Raw genomic sequence first — 20576 nt, 5'->3', positions numbered from 1 at the left:
AACAAATCCTTTAGAGACTGGTTTCTAATTTTTGGCTTTCAACAATTTAGAGAAAGAACCTAATCTAACTGTCAGCTTATAGGTCATTAAAAATAATTCTTGATGCTAAATCACAAAGTGAATCTTGGTATACAACTTGAAAAGAATTCAAAGAAGTGGCACTGTGTAACAAAAAAATCCTTCTAATCCTGTCCATTTATATGAACAAAGTTTCTCAGAACATACTGTAAAAACGAAAAACAGAAACAGAATTGGTGTTTGACACAATTTAAGTCTAGCAGTAAATAATATCTATCCAAAGACACACGAACGAATTTCTTTAAAGCCCAGTTGATTTCTGAGACACTTTTCCAATAAACATTAATAATGATTTAATTGTACACCGATAATTCTGCTGATAATCCAACTAGATAAAATCTAGCACTTAAGGTTTTAGGCTCCTATAAAATTAAAGATAGAATTAAAATTTCAATTTGATACATATTTTTGCTGCAGAAAAGAGTAATAAGTAATAAGTAAAAGATTTTCAAACTAAAAGATGTTGTAACAGGGTAAGAATTTATGAGGAAATAAAATGGAAATACCAGTTCAAGGAGAAAAGTTAAGAAGGTAAATTTCCCTCAATTGAATGAAAATTGTTCCTATATTTTTAAACAAACAATGGAAATTATCAAATCCCTTTGCTGCTTGGCTTCTCTTTCTGATGGATACCTTTAACAGATTTTTGTAAAAGCTATATTTATGATACCACATAAATTCCCTCCTTCTCAACTGTATAAATACATCATGCAAAATTTCAGATGTGAGTATATCAATGTGCAAGAAAGTAACCAGTTCTTAAAAATTCTTTTATTGAATACCCAAGCATAAAAGTCAGAAGACTGATCAGAGTCAGTTCCCCACAGATCTTGGAACTTAGAAGCATTGGCTCCCTGCTCAGGAAAACTATTTCACTAGGGCAAGATCTCATAAAGCAGTATCTATCCCTTGTTTTGTTCCCAACCGTAACAGTTTTGTTGATTATGTTACAGTATAGTCTCCCCAATGAGTAAACCTATCTGTTGACTCTGTTCTCAAAGTTATCCTTCAAAATAAAGAGGCCAACCTGACTGAGTGTTCTGAGAGTTGGCAATCTCAGGACCTTAGTTCTGCTATTTATTGCCAATGCCCTTTACACCTGATCCATACAACCGTCCTTACAGGACTCCTGATCCAGGAGCTCAAAACAGAAGCGTGTTAAGCTTGCGGTGTATGCAGAGTGATTCTAGCTCTATCTGATATAGACAAAGAACTACCACCATTTGTTTAGTAGCTTCAAGAGCCAGGCTGGTCAAGTGCAAATCTCAGCTTCTCCCCTTACAACTTGCCTGATCTTGTTCACTTTGCTTATTAGCTTCTGAACTTATTTTCGGGCCTGTAAAATGGGGGTAATTTAGGTTGTCATGAGTATTAAATCCAGTAACACACATAAAAAAGTGCTCAAGACAATGCCTAGAAATTCTAAGCATTTGATGAGCATCAGTTCTTCTTTTGTTTCACTATTGTACTTTCACGTCAGTACCCCTGTGCTGATTAGAAATGAAGCCGATAAAGCACTAACCAGTCCCTGTGCAGGCATGGCACTTGTCAAATGTGCACTTGACCAGCTCACTCCATTTGTTCCAACACTCACTGTCCTGCCACACCCAGCAAAGGAGAAATATGAAGACTAGTGTCCTGTCCACTGACAATTCCATTACAAGGGGAGGAAGGAACAGAGGGAAAGAAGAAAAGAAAAGAAAAGGAAAGAAAAAGGGAAAAGCCTAGGACCTTGATATCAGGCATGGGACTAAAAGAGCAGCCAAGTTGTTGACTCATGAATCTTCCCCAACATCCCACACTTTTCCAACTTCTGGCCAAATTCCAATCCTGCACAAAACTGTCCGTTAAGTCCAGCAGCAAAAGGGATCTTCCCCGGGGATCAAAGGAAAAGTTGCCAAGCCACCAACAACACGATCTTCTAGTCTAAAAAAATAAATAAAAACCATTCAAAGTTGTTCCTCTCTGCAATGTCCCAGGCCTTTTCCTTAAGCAGATGACCACTGCCCTCTAAAACACACCCTCTTGGAGGCATCACATCTTAAAAGGGAAAAAAAAAAAAAAACATTTTAAGAGATCTGCAACATAACCAGCACCACTTTAGACAAGCCCAAGTACAAAATGGCGCCGCCCACCTCCTCCCCTCCCCTACCCCCTTCCCTTTAGGAGAAGCCTCCTGACTTAAACAGAAACCCCTTTTGCTTCTGCAAGGATGCAGTTCTCCACCCCAATCCACATTAGCATAATAACCCTCCTTGATGGTATCAGCCAGCCCTTGGCGCACTGTATAAGCTCTACCACCCCCACACCTGGTGCTGTCCCCTTTTCAGGGCAGCCCTGGGCCCTGTGCCACTCTGAGCACAGCCCAGCAGATTTCTTTCTTTAATAAAGCTTGAATGGTACCTGGCATCTTGGCTCACTTTCTTTCACATTTGAGGAGAATATTTAAAGGCTGATTCTTCTCCTCCACTGAGGAGTGCCTGAGTAGCGGCTGCAAGCCTCAGGGCAGCTCCTCCTGCGCAGGGTCCACAGACACGCTGCACACCTCCAGCTCTGCAGCTGACCCCTGGATAGCCCTCCTTCAGTTTTCTCATGGCCTTCCTTCCTGCAGACTTGGCCTCAAGCTCCCCAGCCAGGCTAGCCCTGGGAGGGAGCTGCCTCCCCTCTCCCTCCCTAACGTCCACATTCTTTCTTTCTATTTAGAAATACAAAGCTCAGCTGACCTGGGCACCCTCCAAGTTTTTCTGTGAGCTCCTTAAGGGCAAGCCCTCATCTTGGAGACCCTCATATCCTCAATACCCAGCACAGGCCCAGCACCCAAGGCCTCAGCACAAAATTCATACATGGGGTCCTCACCAGCAGATGGCCCAGGAGCCTCTTTTGGGTGCAAGGGCTTCATCTAAACTCACCTCACTCTTTGTCTTAAGTAAGTGTATTATTTTTGGAAACGAATATGCCTTGCAAACAACACCTGAATATTCTTCCAGTCTTTGAGGATTTCTCAACACTCTATTCCATTTTAATTTATAAAACTGAGGCCTGAAAGAATAATCTTGGGGTGGGAGAAGGGTGGAATGGAACAAACAATCCTCATTCAGAAAGTGCCCCAAGAGAAAAAAAATGCCAACTTCATAGCATTTTCCCTAGAATTAGAAACCAACCACCCTGCGGCTAGTGGCTTATTTATTTAATTAAAGCAGGCCTAGGAGGGCAGCTGAAGGGTCAGAAGGAGTAGCACACATCCTGACCCAGGCTGAAGCCCTAAGCCACAAAGCCAGTGGTCAGTCACAGGTGACCTGTGCTCTACAGCTGAGAAAGCAATTTTTAATTATTTCATCTAATCTTCGAAATCATTTTAGGTACTCAGTATTATTATACTATCCATTTTACTCTTCTGGGGCTTGAGTCACAGTGAACTGGCCCAAATCACATGTGGCATGGTAACAGAGCCACACATCAGGACTCAGGTCTCCTAAATCCCATGCTGGGGTCTTTCTCATCCTTAACAAGGAACAAACCTCTTATTTTACCTCCATCTGGTCAGGAGTCTTTCCAAAATAAGTATTTACATACAAATATGCATCTGTTGATGATGACCATCATTTTATAGATAATTCCATAAATTTTTAAAAATCACTCTAAAAAATGCTAATATTCTCTTAATATTCACTTATTCTACTTTTGTTAGTGCACAATTTATTTTGATGTAATTCTCCCCAAAGACAAAGTGATTTAAATAAAGTACGTGACATTGTAGACTATGGTATAATGAATAGTTCTTTCCTGTGCTGCATACAATTAGACTCTACTCACTATTGTTTTAAATCCTTCAGATATGGATCTACATGCTTTCTTTACCTTTGTCAAACTTCAAAAGACAATGCAATTTGTTCTAGAAAAGGGGATTAACTTCAGTCACCTGAGATCTGCTCACCACCACGTGAAGTGAAAGGTTTTAAAATAATCTCTGACCTTAGTGTCATTTTGCTCCTGAAACCACTATGCACACAGACAAGAGATTTACAAAGGATTTTACACTTTTCACCTTAATCAGATGTGCAGATACAAAACTCAAGAAATTACAAAAACACAATTCCATCTAGAGGATTTGAAACTGGGGGAAGACAACATTCTGCCTTCCTCCGCTCATGAAAAATATGGTTAATTCTCTAATCAATTAATTTCATTCAAATTACTAAGAAGCTCAGCACTTTCCCTTCTAATTTACTATAAAATAGCAGTAATTACATTGCACTGCTGGGCTACACCAATTTTACAATTGTTTTTAACCTAAAAATGAGAAATTACAACAAATACTTAAGCCATCCTTGAAAATTACAACATGTGCTTTGGGCCCAACAGGCAGGAAGAAGAAAACAGGCTTTGGTCCAAGAGGCCAAGGGAGAAGGAGCACTTTGGGATCTGAAATAAGCTGTGCTCACTGTCTGTGCGACATTCTGAAATGTGTTAGGGCCTCAGTTCCATAAACCCTAAAATGCCAGTGCCGCCATTTTCTCTTTATAGGATCGCTTTGGGAAGTAAATAGAAGATATTAACACCTAGCTGGCATGCAATTATAGTACTGCTTTTTCCCTTGCTCCTAGGAAACCAGGAGAAATCACAGAAAATTTATGAGTGGGATTACAAATGGGGCTGGGGAAAACCACACCCTTGGGCCTTTGCAGACATAAGAGAAAAACAGCCCAAGGTCATTCCCTGGTCACAGGGCTCCAGCAAAAATAACACCAACTAGAGTATTCTAGACCAGGCACTGTGTTTTACACTGGATGGCCAAGAAGGTTATATCCCCTTTTCAAAGATGAAGAAACTGGGCTGGAGAGGGGCTGTGACTTCACAGCTGGTAAATGGCATAGCAAGGACGAGAACTCAGCTTTAATGAGGCTTTATCACCTTCAGAATATACCCAGAGATACAGGGATTTGTAAAAGTCATAGCATTTGATCTCTGAAGTGAACCCATGAATCACAGTGCCACTGATTGACCCTATTTGCAGACAAGGAACTGAGTTCACTGAGGTTAACAACTTCTCCCTTCAGATGACAGTAAGTAGAAGGGCTGGTCCTTGGATACAGGTCTTTCAACCCCACATTCCTTTTATTCATGCTGCCAGTGACTTTCAAATTGTGTTCTGCAGAGCATCTCAGTCATACTAGGTCCTGGTAGCCACCGGTGTGGGGTACAATTTTCCATCTCTCCTTGTATCCACACACTTCACCACGTGTCCCTGCAGCCACACATACAAAGGAATGAGGTCTATTTCCCCACCCTTGATTCTAGGCTGACCTGGTGACTGGCTTTGACCAGAAGAACAAGGTGGAAGTGACAGGGTGCCCTTCCCAAGCATTAGCCCACAGGCCCTGATGCACTTCTGCTCTCTCTTTGGAAACCGCCTGCTGTAGAATGAAAGACCACACAAAGGAGAGTGCAGCTGTCCCAGCAGAGGCCATCCTAGACCAGCCTACCACCAGCCAGCCCCAAAATTACAAGAAAGCCCACCAAGACCAGCTGAGTAGAGACTCATATGCAAAGTACACCAAGCCCAGCTTAGGTCAGTGGAACCACCCATGGAACATAAAAACAGTAAATGGTGGTTGTTTTAAGCAACTAAGTTTTGGGTGGTTTGTTACACAGCAGTACCTAGCCAGTATAACTTGTTTCCCAATTTGGAGAGCCTTTAAAAAAAAAAAAAAATCTGTCCTCATTAAATCTTATTGGACCAAAAGATTTCTAATCATTTCTACCTATGTAAAATTTTGCCTAACCCAAAGATTTTGATGCTTCAAAAAATAAATTTGAGAACTACTGAACTGGGCTATTATAATCCCCATATCCTCTTTCCACTCCTGTGTTCTCCATTTAGTGAGCTATGAATGTGTCCTATGGTGTCAATGAGAAGTAAAAGAAATGCACACACACAAAACTGCATTTGGAACATGGACTCAATGGTAAGATTTGAAACTCATTTATTTTCTGTCACCACCACCAAGTTCCAAAAAGATTTAATGCATTTATAATGACACATAAGATACAGCAAAGTAAATTACAATGAGGTGAGAAAAGCAGAGAGGAGTCTAAGAATCAGGCCAGGAAAATGAACAAGAAATAAAGATCTACTGCACAGACGACCACTCTGGGCCTTTTGTGGCATTTTGCACAGGCACTGTCCACTCTGTTCAACTGGCAACAGAACCTATTTGTTCTTGGAGCCCAATTGCAAGAGTGATTTACACTACTGAGGAAGAGAATTGCTCTTTCCACTGGGCTTGGAGCTGGTGGACTTAACCCATAACTCCTTAGGAATATCACGTAGAGAGGAAAGGTGCTTGGAGAGGAACATTTAGAATTCTGATGACTGGGGTGAGCCCTTGGGACAACCATACCCATCCATGGTCTTCTCTGTTACCAGAGCCAACAAATTCCCTGTTTGACATAGGCCAGCTTTGACTGATGTTTTCTGTTCAATAAAAAAAGTTCTAACTATTACAGAACACGCATTTGAATCTGGCTTTCTAACAGCCACTGGAAAGAGGAAAACTTGATGGGTTATATAACTCACTGTGTCCACAAGAAGAAACCAACTGCACAGGAAAATCACACTTCTTCCTGAAACTAAGGCCCAGAAAGAAATCTCCCCAGAAGGACATCACACAGGTTTTACATCATGTAATACAACATCACTCAACATTTTTCTAACTGACACAACACTACATTTGACATGCTTTTTCTTAGAGCACACTAAATACAGGTGGATGCCACCAAAGCAGAGGATAAATCAGGAAAAGGCAACTCCAAGTACGTGTGCACGGGAAGGGAGACACAACCTGGTGAATGTACCCCAGTTCCTGTGACTGGCCAGCGTGATCGTGGAGTCAACTTTACCTCCCAAAGCCTCCATCCATTCTCTCAGCTAAACATTTATTAGGTACTGGGCAAGCAGTAAGCTTGAGAATATCATATCCTCTCAGCATGTACCTAGCACATAATTAGTGCTCACTATATGGTTCTCACACACTATCATTTCAAAGCCCCCAAAATAAGACTTATCCATGTTGTCAATATTTAAGTAGAAAATCACAAGCCTAACAGTGTCGTCGCTGCAGAGCCTTTGGTGGCACCTGTGAATGCTAACAACAGAGAAAGAATAAACTTCTCTTGTGTAGAGGCTGCCTAAGGTGAAGGCGCAAAGCATCTGAAATCCTCCAGACAGCCTTTCAGCATCCACTTCCTTTCAGAAAGCAACCTTGTGCTCCATCAGGCATCCTCTCAGACAGGACCCAATGTTCCAGACATTTCTCCCATCCTCACCTATCAAAAATGACCAATTGATCCCATTCTCTTACACCATCCTATCTGACAAACTAATTTAAACTAAGACAGAAGTAGATGACAATACTTATACTCCTTAAGTGATTGGAAAGATTTTATATATCCTTGAGTCAAATGTCTTTATTTTACGAGTAAGAAATCTAAGGATGTCAACTTATCAAGGTGACAGCTAGTTGAGGATGTCATATTTAAGAAAAGTTAATGAGCCACCTCTCCCAGAGACTCCATTTTGACAAGCACCTTTCTTCCTGGCCAAAATGAGGAGCTAGTGGAAATTTCAAGTGCTATAATGCCCATTTCGAGGTTTGTGAGACTTTTAGGAACTATCAGAAACAAAACGACAAGCTTTTGGTCCGTACTTATGGGGTTCTTCAGACAGATTATTCTACAGTGTCCATATGTTTCACTAAACATGAATAAAGGAATAAATGCTGGAAAATAACCTTCCCAAAATACTTTGCAGATCATCTTGTCTCATAATCATCCCTGAATGAGTCATCTCAAAATGTGGCTGAAATCTGCAAATTTAGAGATCTAAAATAATCTGCATTCTGATTACTCTGAAATGTCTTTATTCTTTCACTATATCCTAAAAATTCCAGATTGATATCACATTTACTGGAGGTCACCAAGTAAAATGGTAGGAAGATGGGCATGAAGCAAATAAGTGTCTATAAGATGCCTTGTTTCATACTTCATTTTCTCTGACGCCAGAAGAAATACTCTTCAGTCGATTCCAGTTTGTTATGAAAAAGTTAATGTAGTGGTCCTCAGATGGCTTCTTAACACTACTCCGAGAGGATGTGATAAGTACCGCACAAGGTCATGGTCTCTTCTACTTTAATGAGCACTAAAATCACCCTGAGGTGTTTCATTACGTTTCTGTGGCCCCACTCCAGAGATTCTGACTCAGTAGATCTGTGGAGACCAGGAACCTACATTTTTAACAACTGCCTCAGGTGACTCCAATGCAGGTGCCCAATGCTTCCTTCCACAGTACTGAGTAGTGTTGACTTTCCATGGTGCCAATTCTAAGGTGATCATTTTCCTAATTTCAGGGTTTTTTTTCTTTTAAAAGGCCATATGTTTATAGCATATATATGTACATAACCGCGTACACATACTTATATGTCACATATATAGCCCCCGGCACCACAACTATCAAAATCTTGGATCCTGAAAGGGGATCTGTTAGTTTGAACCATATGAAATTGCCAATATTCAACACTTTTTGACTTGTAAAAACAGTAAGTAAATACCGTTAACCCTATAATGTACATAAAGGATGGAAGAGGAGACTGACTTCCTCTTATCCTGACCATTAAACCTCAAGAGGCCACCTAACATCATGGCACCGGTTCTCTGATTTAGTCTCTACAACAATCCTACAAGATGTTTTTCCAGGAAAAAAGATTGAGGCTCAGCAAAATGAAATTAACATGCCCAAGGCCCCAAGGCCACATGGCTATTCAGAGGTGGAAACAATTCAAAACCAGGAATACCTGATCTGACCAGGGGCTTCTGCCCTTTTTTTCATATCTCAAGGACCCCCATGTCTGATGCACCACCTTAAACCCCTACTGCTTCCTATCTCTCTCTGATGGGCAGGCGGCACCCCAAAGCCACCAAAAGTCAGGAACAAGATTCTCAACCAGCTGCCACACAGGGGATCCCTGCCCACTGAGCAAGAAAGAAAAGGAGAGGCTTTTTGACAAGCCACACATAGGGGATGACAATGGTAACTGACAGAGAGACTAGGGGGCAAACCCCGTAACATATAACCAGAACATAACACCAATGCCCTGACTCGCCATGGAAATTTTACCCCATATTCAGTGATCAAGATGTCCAAAGTGGCAAAAGCAGAAAACACAGTATATGAGGTTGTCAAAGTAGCCTCTTTTTAGTAAGTTTTATTACTTGAGAGTAGACCACCCTGAATGAAAAAGGAACAAGAGCATGCTCACTGTGATGAAGACAAGCCTCACGTTATTGTGATGCAGTCCAATCTCTCTGTAAGTGTAATTAATTTCACTCTACTTCAGAAATAAAAGGCAGCAGAGATACATATGTTATTCCACATCATGGAAGCTTCTTAATGGTGATACCATGGTTTTTTTACTATACCACTGACTAAATCAAATCTCCCTAGAATACAGTCATGATCAATATACCACACAATAAATTTCATTTTCTAGTGATCAGTATTATATCAAAATTGCACTTTATGGCAATAATTGATTTATAAATTTTTATTATATATGATAAAATTATAGGCTTACTTTTACATAGTTAATTAACAAAGGGTACCACTTTTTCGTTTAAATTTAGCAACACCTAGAAATTGCTAATGACATCAAGCACTAAACTTTAAAGCATAAGTAATTTGATTTTTTCTTCTCCAAGGGAATTTCATTCAATCATTTATTCACTCAGTCCACAAATATTTATTGAGCAACTACTACATGCTAAACACTCTTCACTAATTTGGTTTTATACATTACCAGTGTTTATTTTTAAAGGGATGATTTAAACCACTTTAGAATTATATAGCTAGACGGAATATGGTAATGAGTCAATTTCAAACATTTGACTATTACATGATGTAAAGTACCTCAAGCTAGTCAAACTGAGAAGAGAGATCAAAAAGGATCCATCAAATAACCAAGGAGGTGAAAGATTTCTACAAGGAAAACTATAAAACACCAATTAAAGAAACTAACAACACAAAAAAATGGAAAGACATCCCATGTTCATGAATTGGAAGAATCAATATTGTCAAAATGTCCATACTACCCAAAGCAATCTACAGACTTAATGCAATCTCCAAACTACCAATGACATAATTCACAGAAATAGAAAAAAATAATAATCCCAAAATGTATATGGATCAACAAAAGATCTCAAATAGCCAAAGCAATCCCAAGCAAAAAGAATGAAGTGAGACACATCACACTCGCTGACTTCAAATTATGCTACAAAGCTATAGTAATCAAAACAGCATGGTACTGGCACAAAAACAGACACATGGACAAATGGAACAGAACAGAGAATCCAAAAGTAAGCCTCTGTACCTACAGACTACAGCCAACTTATTTTTAAGAAAGGAGCCATGAACATACAAGACAGTCTCTTCAATGAATGGTGCTGGGAAAACTGTAGATCCATAAATGGAAGAATGAAACTAAACTTTTATCTCGTCATATACCAAAATCACATCAAAATGGATCAAAATCTTAAATGGAAGAACCAAAACTATAACAATTTTAGAATAAAACATTGCAGAAATGATTCAGGACATAGGATTGGGCAAAGATTTTATGAATAAGACCTCAAAAGCACAGGCAACAAAAGCAAAAATAAACAAATGGGATTATATTAAACTAGAAAGCTTCTGCACAGCAAAGGAAACAACCAAGAGAAGAGACAACATGCAGAATAGTAGCAAATATTTGCCTATGCATCTGACAAGGGATTAATATCCAAAATATACAAAGAACTCAAACAACTCAATAGTAAAAAAAAATTCGATTAAAAAATGGGCAAAGGAGCTGAACAGACATTTTTCAAAAGAGGAGATAAAAATGGCCAACAGGAAAATGAAAAAATGCTCAACATCAGAGAAATGCAAATCAAAACCACAATGAGATATCTTCTCACCCCAGTTAGAATGGCTATTATCAAAAAGACCTAAAATAACAAATGCTGGTGAGGATAGGAGAAGGGGCAACTCTTACACATTGTTGGTGGGAATGTAAATTACTACAGCCATTATGGAAAATGTATGGAGGTTAGATAGAATTACCATACAATCTGGCAATCCCATCACTGGGTATATACTCAAAGGAAAGGAAATCAACATGTGGAAGGGATACCAGCACTCCCATGTTCATTGCAGCTGTATTCACAATAGCCAAGATTTGGAGCCAACCTAAAATGTCCACCAATGGATTAGATAAACAAAATGTGGTATATACTCACAATAGAATCCCACTCAGCCATAAAAAAGAATGAAATTCTGCCATTCACAATAACATGGATGAGCTTGGAAAAAATTAAGTGAAATAAGCTAGGCACAGAAAGAGAAATACTGCATATTCTCACTCATACGTGGAAGCTAAAAATGTTGATCTCACAGAACAGAGAATAGAATAGTGGTTACCAGAGACTGGTAGGGGGTGGGGGGAGGGGTAAGGGTGAGAGGATGGTCAATGGATGCAAAATTATAGAGAGATAGGAAGAATAAGATCTACTGTGGTATATAGCAATATAGGGAGACTACAGTCAACAACAAATTACTGTATAACTCCAAGTAGCTAACTGAGAGGATTTTGAATGTTTCCAACACAAAGAGGTGACAAATGTTTGACGTGATGGATACGCTCAATACCCTGATATGATCACTGCACACTGTATAAATATACCCAAATATCACACTGTACTCCATAAATATATACAATTATCATAGGTCAATTAAGTTGAAAAAAATTAAAAAGAAAAAAAGAAATAGAGAGTAGAACAGTGATTATCAGAGGCAAAGAAAGAGAGAGGGGAGAGGAAGGGAGAGGTTGGTAAAAGGTACAAAGTTACATTTAGATGGGGAAGTAAATTCTGGTGCTCTAGGGTGACTAGAGCTAAAATTACCGTATATTTCAAGACAGTCAGAAAAGAGGATCTTGAATATTATAACCACAAAGAAGTGATAAATGTTTGGGTGATAGATGTACTATCCTGATTGGATCATTATATAATACATGTATGTACTGAAATGACAAACTGTACGCTATAAAAATGTATGATAAAAAAATTAATTTTTATAAAAGGATCCATCAGAAACAGATTGTACAAAGGGTGTGGTTCAGTTCCTTTTCACCCCCCTCAGAAGCCCACCTGTGATCCCATTTTGATTCAACAGCTGAAAGAAGGAGAGAAGTAAAGGGGCCTCTGCCTTCCACATTAACCCAAACTAAAACATATTCCTTTCCTTGTATGCAATAAATCTGCTTTCTGCATATTAAATAGGAGAGATTAAAATGAACATTCAACCATCTGAAAACAAACTGATGCTCTATAAGCTTTTATCCTTTGCAGCCCGTAAGAAACTAAATGCTTTGCTTCTGCTCGGGCTGTTGCGTATTGAAATAAATCATTCTGTGGAACAGTGGCCTTTTCCTCCAAGGATGATTCTGAAACCTTGTCAGTTCTGACACACCTCTGACCCTTTACTCTCATTCACTCTCCCCTGCATGCCTTGCAGATCTCTTAGCCTGAGATATCATTTCCCTTTCCCGTTAGCCCCAATTTCTAAGGTAAGCCACAGCCTTAGTCAATCAGATCCTCCACCCTCTCCAGACTTCCAATCCAGGGCCCAACACTTGTGCTTTGCATAGAAAGTTTTTAATGACTCATTAGTCTTATGAGTTTTAAACAAGAAAAATGACTGAATCCGATTTACATGCAAATTTTAAGACTTCTTAAATCGTATACCTAAACCCTCCACACCACAGAAGTAATTAATCTCTTACAGATGTAAGTGCAGTATATACAAACCATTTCCTAAAGATGTTACACACCTACTCAAAGCCATTCATTCCATAGCTTTTTCTGGTCTACTGCAAAATGGCCCCAAAGGTTAGCATGAACTCGTACTTAGTTGGCGAATCTATGTACTTCTTCCTTCTACCGCTATAGACAGACTAGCAGCAACATATCATACAGCAAAGAAGAACAATAAAATGAGTAAGATTATTGCAGATGAGTCTAAAGTTGTCTTTAGGTCAGTGCTGAATCACAACAAACTAAACTACAACTTCAACTAGTGGGAATACAACTTCCACTGAAGAATTTATTTTTATAGTAAAGAGTTAGCAGATGCACATGCAAAGAGATGAAGGTCCACTAACTATCATGCCCTTCTTTAGCTGTAAGTTAATGGAGTCCAGGAAGCCTTCCATGGACAAAGCTGCCTTTCTCAGCTCAGGTGGGTGGGTTTAGGATGCAGCTACACCTAGAGATCAGCCATGGATCACAGCAGGAGGCACAGCAGCAGGAGGCAGGCCAGCTGGTGAAAATCACTCACTGTCTCTGGAAAGTCTGCTGGAGTATTAAATGACAGAGGTGCAATGACTGTCTTTTGTGGCTAAAGGAAAAACTATATAAAATAAAAACCTTATATTTTCTATTTGGAAGTTGAGTTCATTTCAAAGGCAAAGTTTTACACTTACATATTAAAATTCTAAATTTTACATATGTTGACTTCCAGCTCTCTTGCATTTTAGTAGGTTTTGAAATTTTTAATAGATGTACAACTTTTCTTTTTGTTTTTTGTTTTTTGTCTTTTTCGTGACCGGCACTCAGCCAGTGAGTGCACCGGCCATTCCCATATAGGATCCGAACCTGCGGCGGGAGTGTCGCCGCGCTCCCATCACTGCACTCTCCTGAGTGCGCCACGGGCTCGGCCCAGTACAACTTTTCAAAGTATGATAACTGTATCTTCTTTATCTTTGCCCATTACCATCTCATAAAGGGGGCCTTATAAACAGTAAATGCTCAATAAATATTTACCCGAATCAAAGGCATTATTTTAAGAAACACATTGGGCCACACACTTATTATAATAAGCCAATAAATATCTGCTATACCAAATATGAATCCAAGGAAATTTCCAGTGGCTAAACATTACAGCAAATTTTAATTAAAATTTTACACTGAGGTAAGTAAAATTATAGAAAACTTTTTTCATTTACAACTGGCTGGATCCAATATCTTCCTCAGATAAGACTATTATTCGAAATGTCACACTGGTGGTCAGAGAGTCACAGCTGATTCCCATCACGGTGTTCATAATTTTGGCAGTTAATCAAAAGGCTCAGAAGTGAATAGATGTGCACTATATTTTTATCCCTAGTTCTCTTTCCGCTCCTGTCAAGGGAGGCTGCTAATGCTGGATGAGGATCCCAGTTCTTTCACAAGGGAGGTTCTTAAATCTCAGGATGTATGGAATCCCCTGGAGTGCTTGTTGCAACACAGATTGCTGGACCCAGTCCACAGAGTTTCTGACTGGGGACCAGGAGTTTGCATATTTAACAGCTTCCAGAGTGATGCTGATGATGCTGGCCCAAGGACAACACTTTAAAAACTCCTCTTTTAGAACCACATTTCTCCAAGTGTGGCCACACACCAGGATCACCTGGGGATGCTGTGGGACCCTCCTCCGCAGACCTTCTACGTCCATCTCACCATGGTTGGGCCCTACAAAGCAGTGTTTGGAAGGGTGACTCCAAGTTTTGAGAAGCACAGGTTTAAACCCACCTCACCTCCAACACTGACTCAATACCCCAAGCCCAGGGACATCTGAAGCCGCTGGGTGCAGGGTGTCAGCATATTCTACCTGCACAGTTGTCACTCTGGATGGTCTTCCCTCACCTGTCCATATGCTTCCCCCTTAACAGCAAAGAGGACATAAGAGCAGTGCCCCCAGCCCAAGACTTCCAGAGCTGGTCCCGAGCACATAGTCCTTCTCTTCTCACCTTGTTATCTTCTTTTATTTTGCTCTCACATACTTCCAGCCCCTTAATTATGCCCTGGCCTTGCCAGCTGCCCCACCAATTGGGGGAGACTATGGATTAGGAAGCCTGATGACTAAACCTTTCCTCCTCCCCACCCAATGCAACCCTACTTATTTTTCTCTGCTGGGTTTTTCAGAGCTACAGTGTAAACTCAGGCTTTCTGATGACTAAACCAAAAACCACCACAGTATTTTAGGAACCCGAGAAGCTGCATCCTCTTACAATGAAAGGTTTACTATAGTATTTCATATATTTTTTAAATGTTTCATTAGTGAGTTTAAAAGGCAGTAGTAATTAAACTTTCTCTTACTTATAAAATAAGCCTATGAATATGTTTTATGTTGTACTCGTGAAGATAGTAAGCACAATGAAATGTGAGACCATAACAAAATTTGTGGGAAAGCTGCTTTTCAAAGACAGGAATCCTAGAATTAAAGTAACATGCATGGTGGGCACCACCCTTAAGAAAAAGTTTACACTGTTGAAAAAGTAGATAACTCATTAAAATGCCTGACCCCCTAAGTGAAAACTACATCGAGTACATACATGCTTATTCTAGAAAACTTAATGAAATCTAAAGCAAAAACTGAAAGGAAACAATACTTAACCTAAAACATAGTTCCTCTACCAGAATAGATATATACGACCTAACAAGACCTAGGATTTATTATAATTTTAGGGAACTATGAAAAATTTAAACAAAGCCATTGACTTTTATAGAATTGTTAGAGAAATACTTAAGTTCTGAAACCAACTTTTCCAAATCTACAGGCTGTGCTTCATTTATATAGGGTTTATGTCATCTGAATACATAATTCAAATTACTTGTTCATTAAAGAAAGTTCACCTAGAATTACTCAAGTTATGTACACACTTATCCATATATCATTATATGTCAGTCGCTTCTTTTCTGAAAACCAAACAAATAACCCTTTGAAAGCATGAGACTAAAACCTATAATTTTCTAGATCAGAACAACTTATTATGTTCAAGCAACTCTTCTTTACATACACATAACACTACGAATGTTATAGCAATTTCTTGACATATTTCTTTCATGCTCAGTGATTTAAATTTAAAGTATTTTTTTCATATCAATTATCAGCCTAGTGAGAGCACTATAAAAATGTAAAGTGTCATGACTATAGTTGCCTGAAAAAGAAAAATAAATCAAACTGCTAAACAAATCTACTCCCACCCTTTGTGAAGGGTAATTTAAAAGCTTGTATTTTGAAATAATTTTAGAGTTATAGAAGAGTTGCAAAAACAGTACAAAGGGTTCAAGCACACCCTTTGCCCAGCCTTCCCTATTGTTAATACCTAACATAACCAGAGTAGAATTACCAAAATTAAGAAGTTAACATTAGTACAGCACTATTAACTACAGCCTTTATTCAGATTTCAGCATTTTTCTCACAAACGTCCTTAAAAGATTATTTTGAAAAATAAATTTCTCCACAAGAGTCCCAAATTCACAAAGTTATGTTAAGGTTTAATCTATTCCAAATATTGTAGTTGAGGCAAAGAACCAAGTCTCTACTTCTCTTTCTGCAAACCAAAGCTCGCTTAACAGAACTTAACACATCAGTCCCATCATAATGCAGAAGTAAATGCTTCATTGTAATATATGTTATAACTTGGCTTTCATGAAACTGGGTCAAAGAGGAATGATTTGCAAACTCTTTGGCTTCTCACCATGGAAAAGAGAATTTCAAGCAAAAGTAAAATGATTTAACTTTCTTCTTCACGTTTTACTTATTTTTTACAAAAGTTATTTTTAATGAATGTTAAAAGCCTAGAAGACAGAAAGTGAACCTCTGCTATAAATTGTAAAGATGGAAAATGATTTTCTAAATGAAAGGTTTAAAGTAAATAAAGTTCTCATAAGGCAAAATTCTAATTATTTCCTCTTCCAATAAGTTTAGCACTCTATTTCTGATGTCTGGTATCCAAATTTTGTGTAGTACAGCTTCAGAAATGAATAGCAATCCTAACAATTCCAAACCCATTCCAAAAGAGGACAGGAGAGCACTGCAGAAGGGGAATTTAGAAGGGTGTCTTGTGTACAAATCTTAGTTACACAAAAAACCTCCACTGATCACATAAAACCTCATGATTTAGTCCACTGGGTGCCCTAAAGAGAACCCCACAAGGAAAACACAAGTCAAGTCTTACTTAAGCATTCCTCTCCCTTTTATGTCAGTCCATTCACACACAGTTCAAATGTTTGCAAATGATCAGGATTCACATTAGTAATTTATTTAACAAATAGTGAGAGCCCATTAGGTCTAAGGCTCTATTTTAAGAGTTTCCTGGGGAACCAAGAAGAAAAAAAATTGCCTTTGCCCTCAAGGAACTTACAATCTAACTCCTCTATCTCTAAAATGCATTCCCATGTCAGGTGAAACACAACCAATTATTGCAATTTCCGGAAAAATCATAAAGAGAAGTAAGTGTCAATGTCACTCACACATCAGAATTAACTTTCCCAACATATTTTTTTAAAACAAATGACTTTTGCAAAGCATTAAGTGCCTTACACCTGTACTACCTAAATGCAAAGTGGAGAGGAAAAAAATGTAATGAACTGCAACATATCTGATCCTTGCACACAGGAAATCCGCTAACTTCAAATTTTTAAAGTTTCAACATCTAAGCAATTGCTTGGATACTGCCCTTTATTTCCCCTTTACCCACTAACAGCTGGCTTTCCAAATAAAAAAGAAAACACACTTCAGTTAATAATATTATAACTCAAACAGAAAGATATATATCCTCGAAAAGAAAAACTGGGCTCAAGTTTGGTAAAATTCTATTTCTGGTTTAATGATCATTTAAATCACCCTTAACAAGGACATGGGTCAGTATCACCCAGGCTGAAATCCTTTTCAGTGCTGATGAATCAACCCATGGTTTAAAATAGCTATCTGTATAAGTGTTTGTTTCCAACCCCTTGCACACAATTAAAAAATCCATCTAAATTGTATTTGACACAGCTTAACTTTAAACAAATCCCAGGCAGGGAGTTAAGGATCTTAGTAAAAAGAAAACCGTCAGTAAGGCCCTCATACTTGGCTTCTTAATGCTGAGTTACAAGGCTCCCAAACTGGTGAGTGCTACTCCATTATTCACTAAGAAAGCAAGCCAAAATCTGCATCAATTTTATATCAGACAGCGCAGCACTGCATCATTAGGTTAAATCCTCTGGTGCACTCGCAATTACCACACGGTTAAGGAAATATTAAACTTAGGGAAAGGGTATTTCTCTACTGAAGTTGATGGTTTGGATTTCAAAACACAGAGCAATCAGCTAACTACAAGCCCCACTTCATCTCTGCAGCCAACAGTGGTCAAGGGTCCCGCAGCTCAGCAGCACAGACACAACCCTCTGTGCCTGTGTGTATAGGACCAACAGCCAATGGTCCCGGACTCCAGGAAAGCAAAAAGTTGTGTCCACGAGCCGGGGGTCAGAACGTCTTTAATGTTTAAAGTATGCTCTTTACTGTATACTAAAAGTCCTTTCCATCATTTTTTTCTTAAAGCTCAATTTATTCATTCCTCCCGAACAAACATAGAAACCTATTTTGCAATCCCAGTTTAAGGCCAAATAGCAAGCGTTCTTTTTCTTTTTCTTTTTTTTTCAAGAAAAAGAAAATAACTCACGGCCACCGTTGTATGTACTCAATTAAACTAATCTAATAAGCACGAGAAAGAAAGTGTGCAAATGTGCCACGTTTGCCGTCCATCCACGTGGGTCCTACAGGCACTGAAGGCGAGCCTGGCGGTAAACCCCGGTGACACCTTGCTGGGGTCCGCCCCACGCCTGACCCCCGACTCCGCTCCACAGATCCGCTCCACGAGGGGCTCCCTCTGGGCTCGGAACACACACAAGCACACACGGTTACACGCACACGGCCCGTCCTCCTTCCCACCCGGGGCCCCCGGGCAGCCGGCTGGGTTAACAAGTTGCCACTGGCCGCGGCGCTCCGCTAGGGGGCCGGCGGTGGGAGGGGAGCCCCGCGGGGGGCAGGGCGGCCGCGGCCTGGGACCTGGGGGCCTGCCCTCTCCCTCCGCGGCCGCCGAGTCCTCCCGCTGGGACCTCCGAGGATCTCCCGCCTGGCTTCTCCGGAGGCGCTGAGCGGCCCCAGGGACCTGCCGGGGTCGCCAGCAACGCCGGGCAGGGGGCGGCAGGGAGAGCAAGGCGAGTGGAGATCGCCGCCGTCAAAGCTGCCGGCAGGTCTGGGCGATCGCCGCGGGCTCAACGGCCACCGGCGGCCCCGGCCCGGCCTCTGCAAGGGGTCGGAAGGGACCGCGCAGCGCCTACGCTCGGCGGCCCGGCGGCTGCAGCTGGGAACTTCAGGCAAAGTTTTCCTCTGTTCATTTTGCAGCCGGCCAGGCAGGGACTCGCAGCGGCAGCGCCCAACTCCAAGCAGGAGCCCAGGCCTCAGGGGCACGGGGACTGAGCCGGGGTTCCCGGCCCTGGGGCTTGCCCTTGGGGCCCCGTCCGCTCCGCCGGCCCGAGTGCTCGGCGCCCGCCTCCCCTCCGGCCCCCGGCCCAGCGCCCGGCTAACAGGCAGGCGCCGTGCCCGACCCGCCGCGCCCCGTGCCCGGCCCCGACGCCCACCTCAGGCTCTCCCGCTCGGGAGCTGCGGCGTCCCGGGCGCCCGCTCCGGCCCGCGCGCCCCAGGGGCGGCCCCGCTTACCTGAAAACGTCTCCCCTGACGCAGTTAGCAAAAGTCCGGCCAAAGTGGCCAGGCAAGTCCCAAGTCCCCCCATGGTGCCGAGTGCGCGCCGGGCCGCTCCCCGGCGGCGGTGGGTGGGCGCTCGAGGGCGGCGGGAGGACGGAGCTTAGATTTCAAGGCAGCGAGGAGAGAGGCGTGAACAGCGGAACACGGACCCAAAGTGCCAACAGTTACACAAGTCCGAACTCCAGCGGGTCCCGGGGCGCGGGGACAGGGTCCCGGGTCCTCCGTCCCTGCCCCTGGCCCCACTCGGCGTCTGGCGCTGCTGCGTGAGGGAGCGGAGGGCGCGCCCGCCGAGCCCAAATCCTCCCTCGGTTCCGGCGGCTGCGCCCGCCGCCGCTCGCCTTCCCCTGCTCGGGACCCGAGCCGCCGGCCGTGGCCGTGGTCGCGCCTGTGCTGCCCGTCGCCTCTCCGCCGGCAGCCCCGAGCCCAGCCCCGGGCGGCGGCGCGCCGAAGGCCGAGCCCGCGCCAGCTGTGCGCGGGGCTCTACTCCCCGACTGACTGGCGGTGCCCCGCAGGCCGGCTGAAGGGAGCGCCCACGTCACGGCCGCCCGGCGCCGCCGCGGCCCGCTAGGGGGCGTGAGCGCCGCGCCCCGCGCTCGGCGGCCGCCGCGCCTCCTCCCGGAGCCGGGCTGGGGCCGGCCCCGCGGCCACCGCCGCCGCTGCGGGCGTCGGCCGCGCGGGGAGGGGCGGTCGCCCGCGTGGCCACCGTCTCCCCCTCGGCGCCCCCGGCGTGTCTTCTATTTTGGTGGCTGGCTTCGGGGAGGGTGGCTGTGGAAGGCGCTGCGCCTCAGCCAGAAGTTTGTCCCGGGTCACGAGCCGCGAGTAGTTTGCGAAAGCG

General features: G+C 42.2%; 1 protein-coding gene across 4 annotated transcripts in view; it reads right to left on the bottom strand.

Annotated features, from left to right (window-relative positions):
- Positions 1–20246, bottom strand: part of PTPRM (protein tyrosine phosphatase receptor type M) — a 784215-nt gene extending 763969 nt beyond the window's left edge. For all 4 annotated transcript variants that reach the window (XM_063077465.1, XM_063077466.1, XM_063077467.1 and 1 more), the window contains exon 1: positions 19697–20246. In XM_063077465.1, coding sequence (XP_062933535.1) covers positions 19697–19769 — 73 coding nt within the window. In that variant the 5' untranslated portion in view covers positions 19770–20246. The remainder of the gene's footprint in view (positions 1–19696) is intronic.
- Between the last annotated feature and the right edge of the window lie 330 nt (positions 20247–20576).

This window comes from Cynocephalus volans, chromosome 13, assembly GCF_027409185.1.
Source record: "Cynocephalus volans isolate mCynVol1 chromosome 13, mCynVol1.pri, whole genome shotgun sequence".
Classification (NCBI taxonomy): domain Eukaryota; kingdom Metazoa; phylum Chordata; class Mammalia; order Dermoptera; family Cynocephalidae; genus Cynocephalus; species Cynocephalus volans.
Note: the sequence above shows the minus strand (reverse complement) of the source record. Positions and strands in the feature narration are given on the sequence as shown.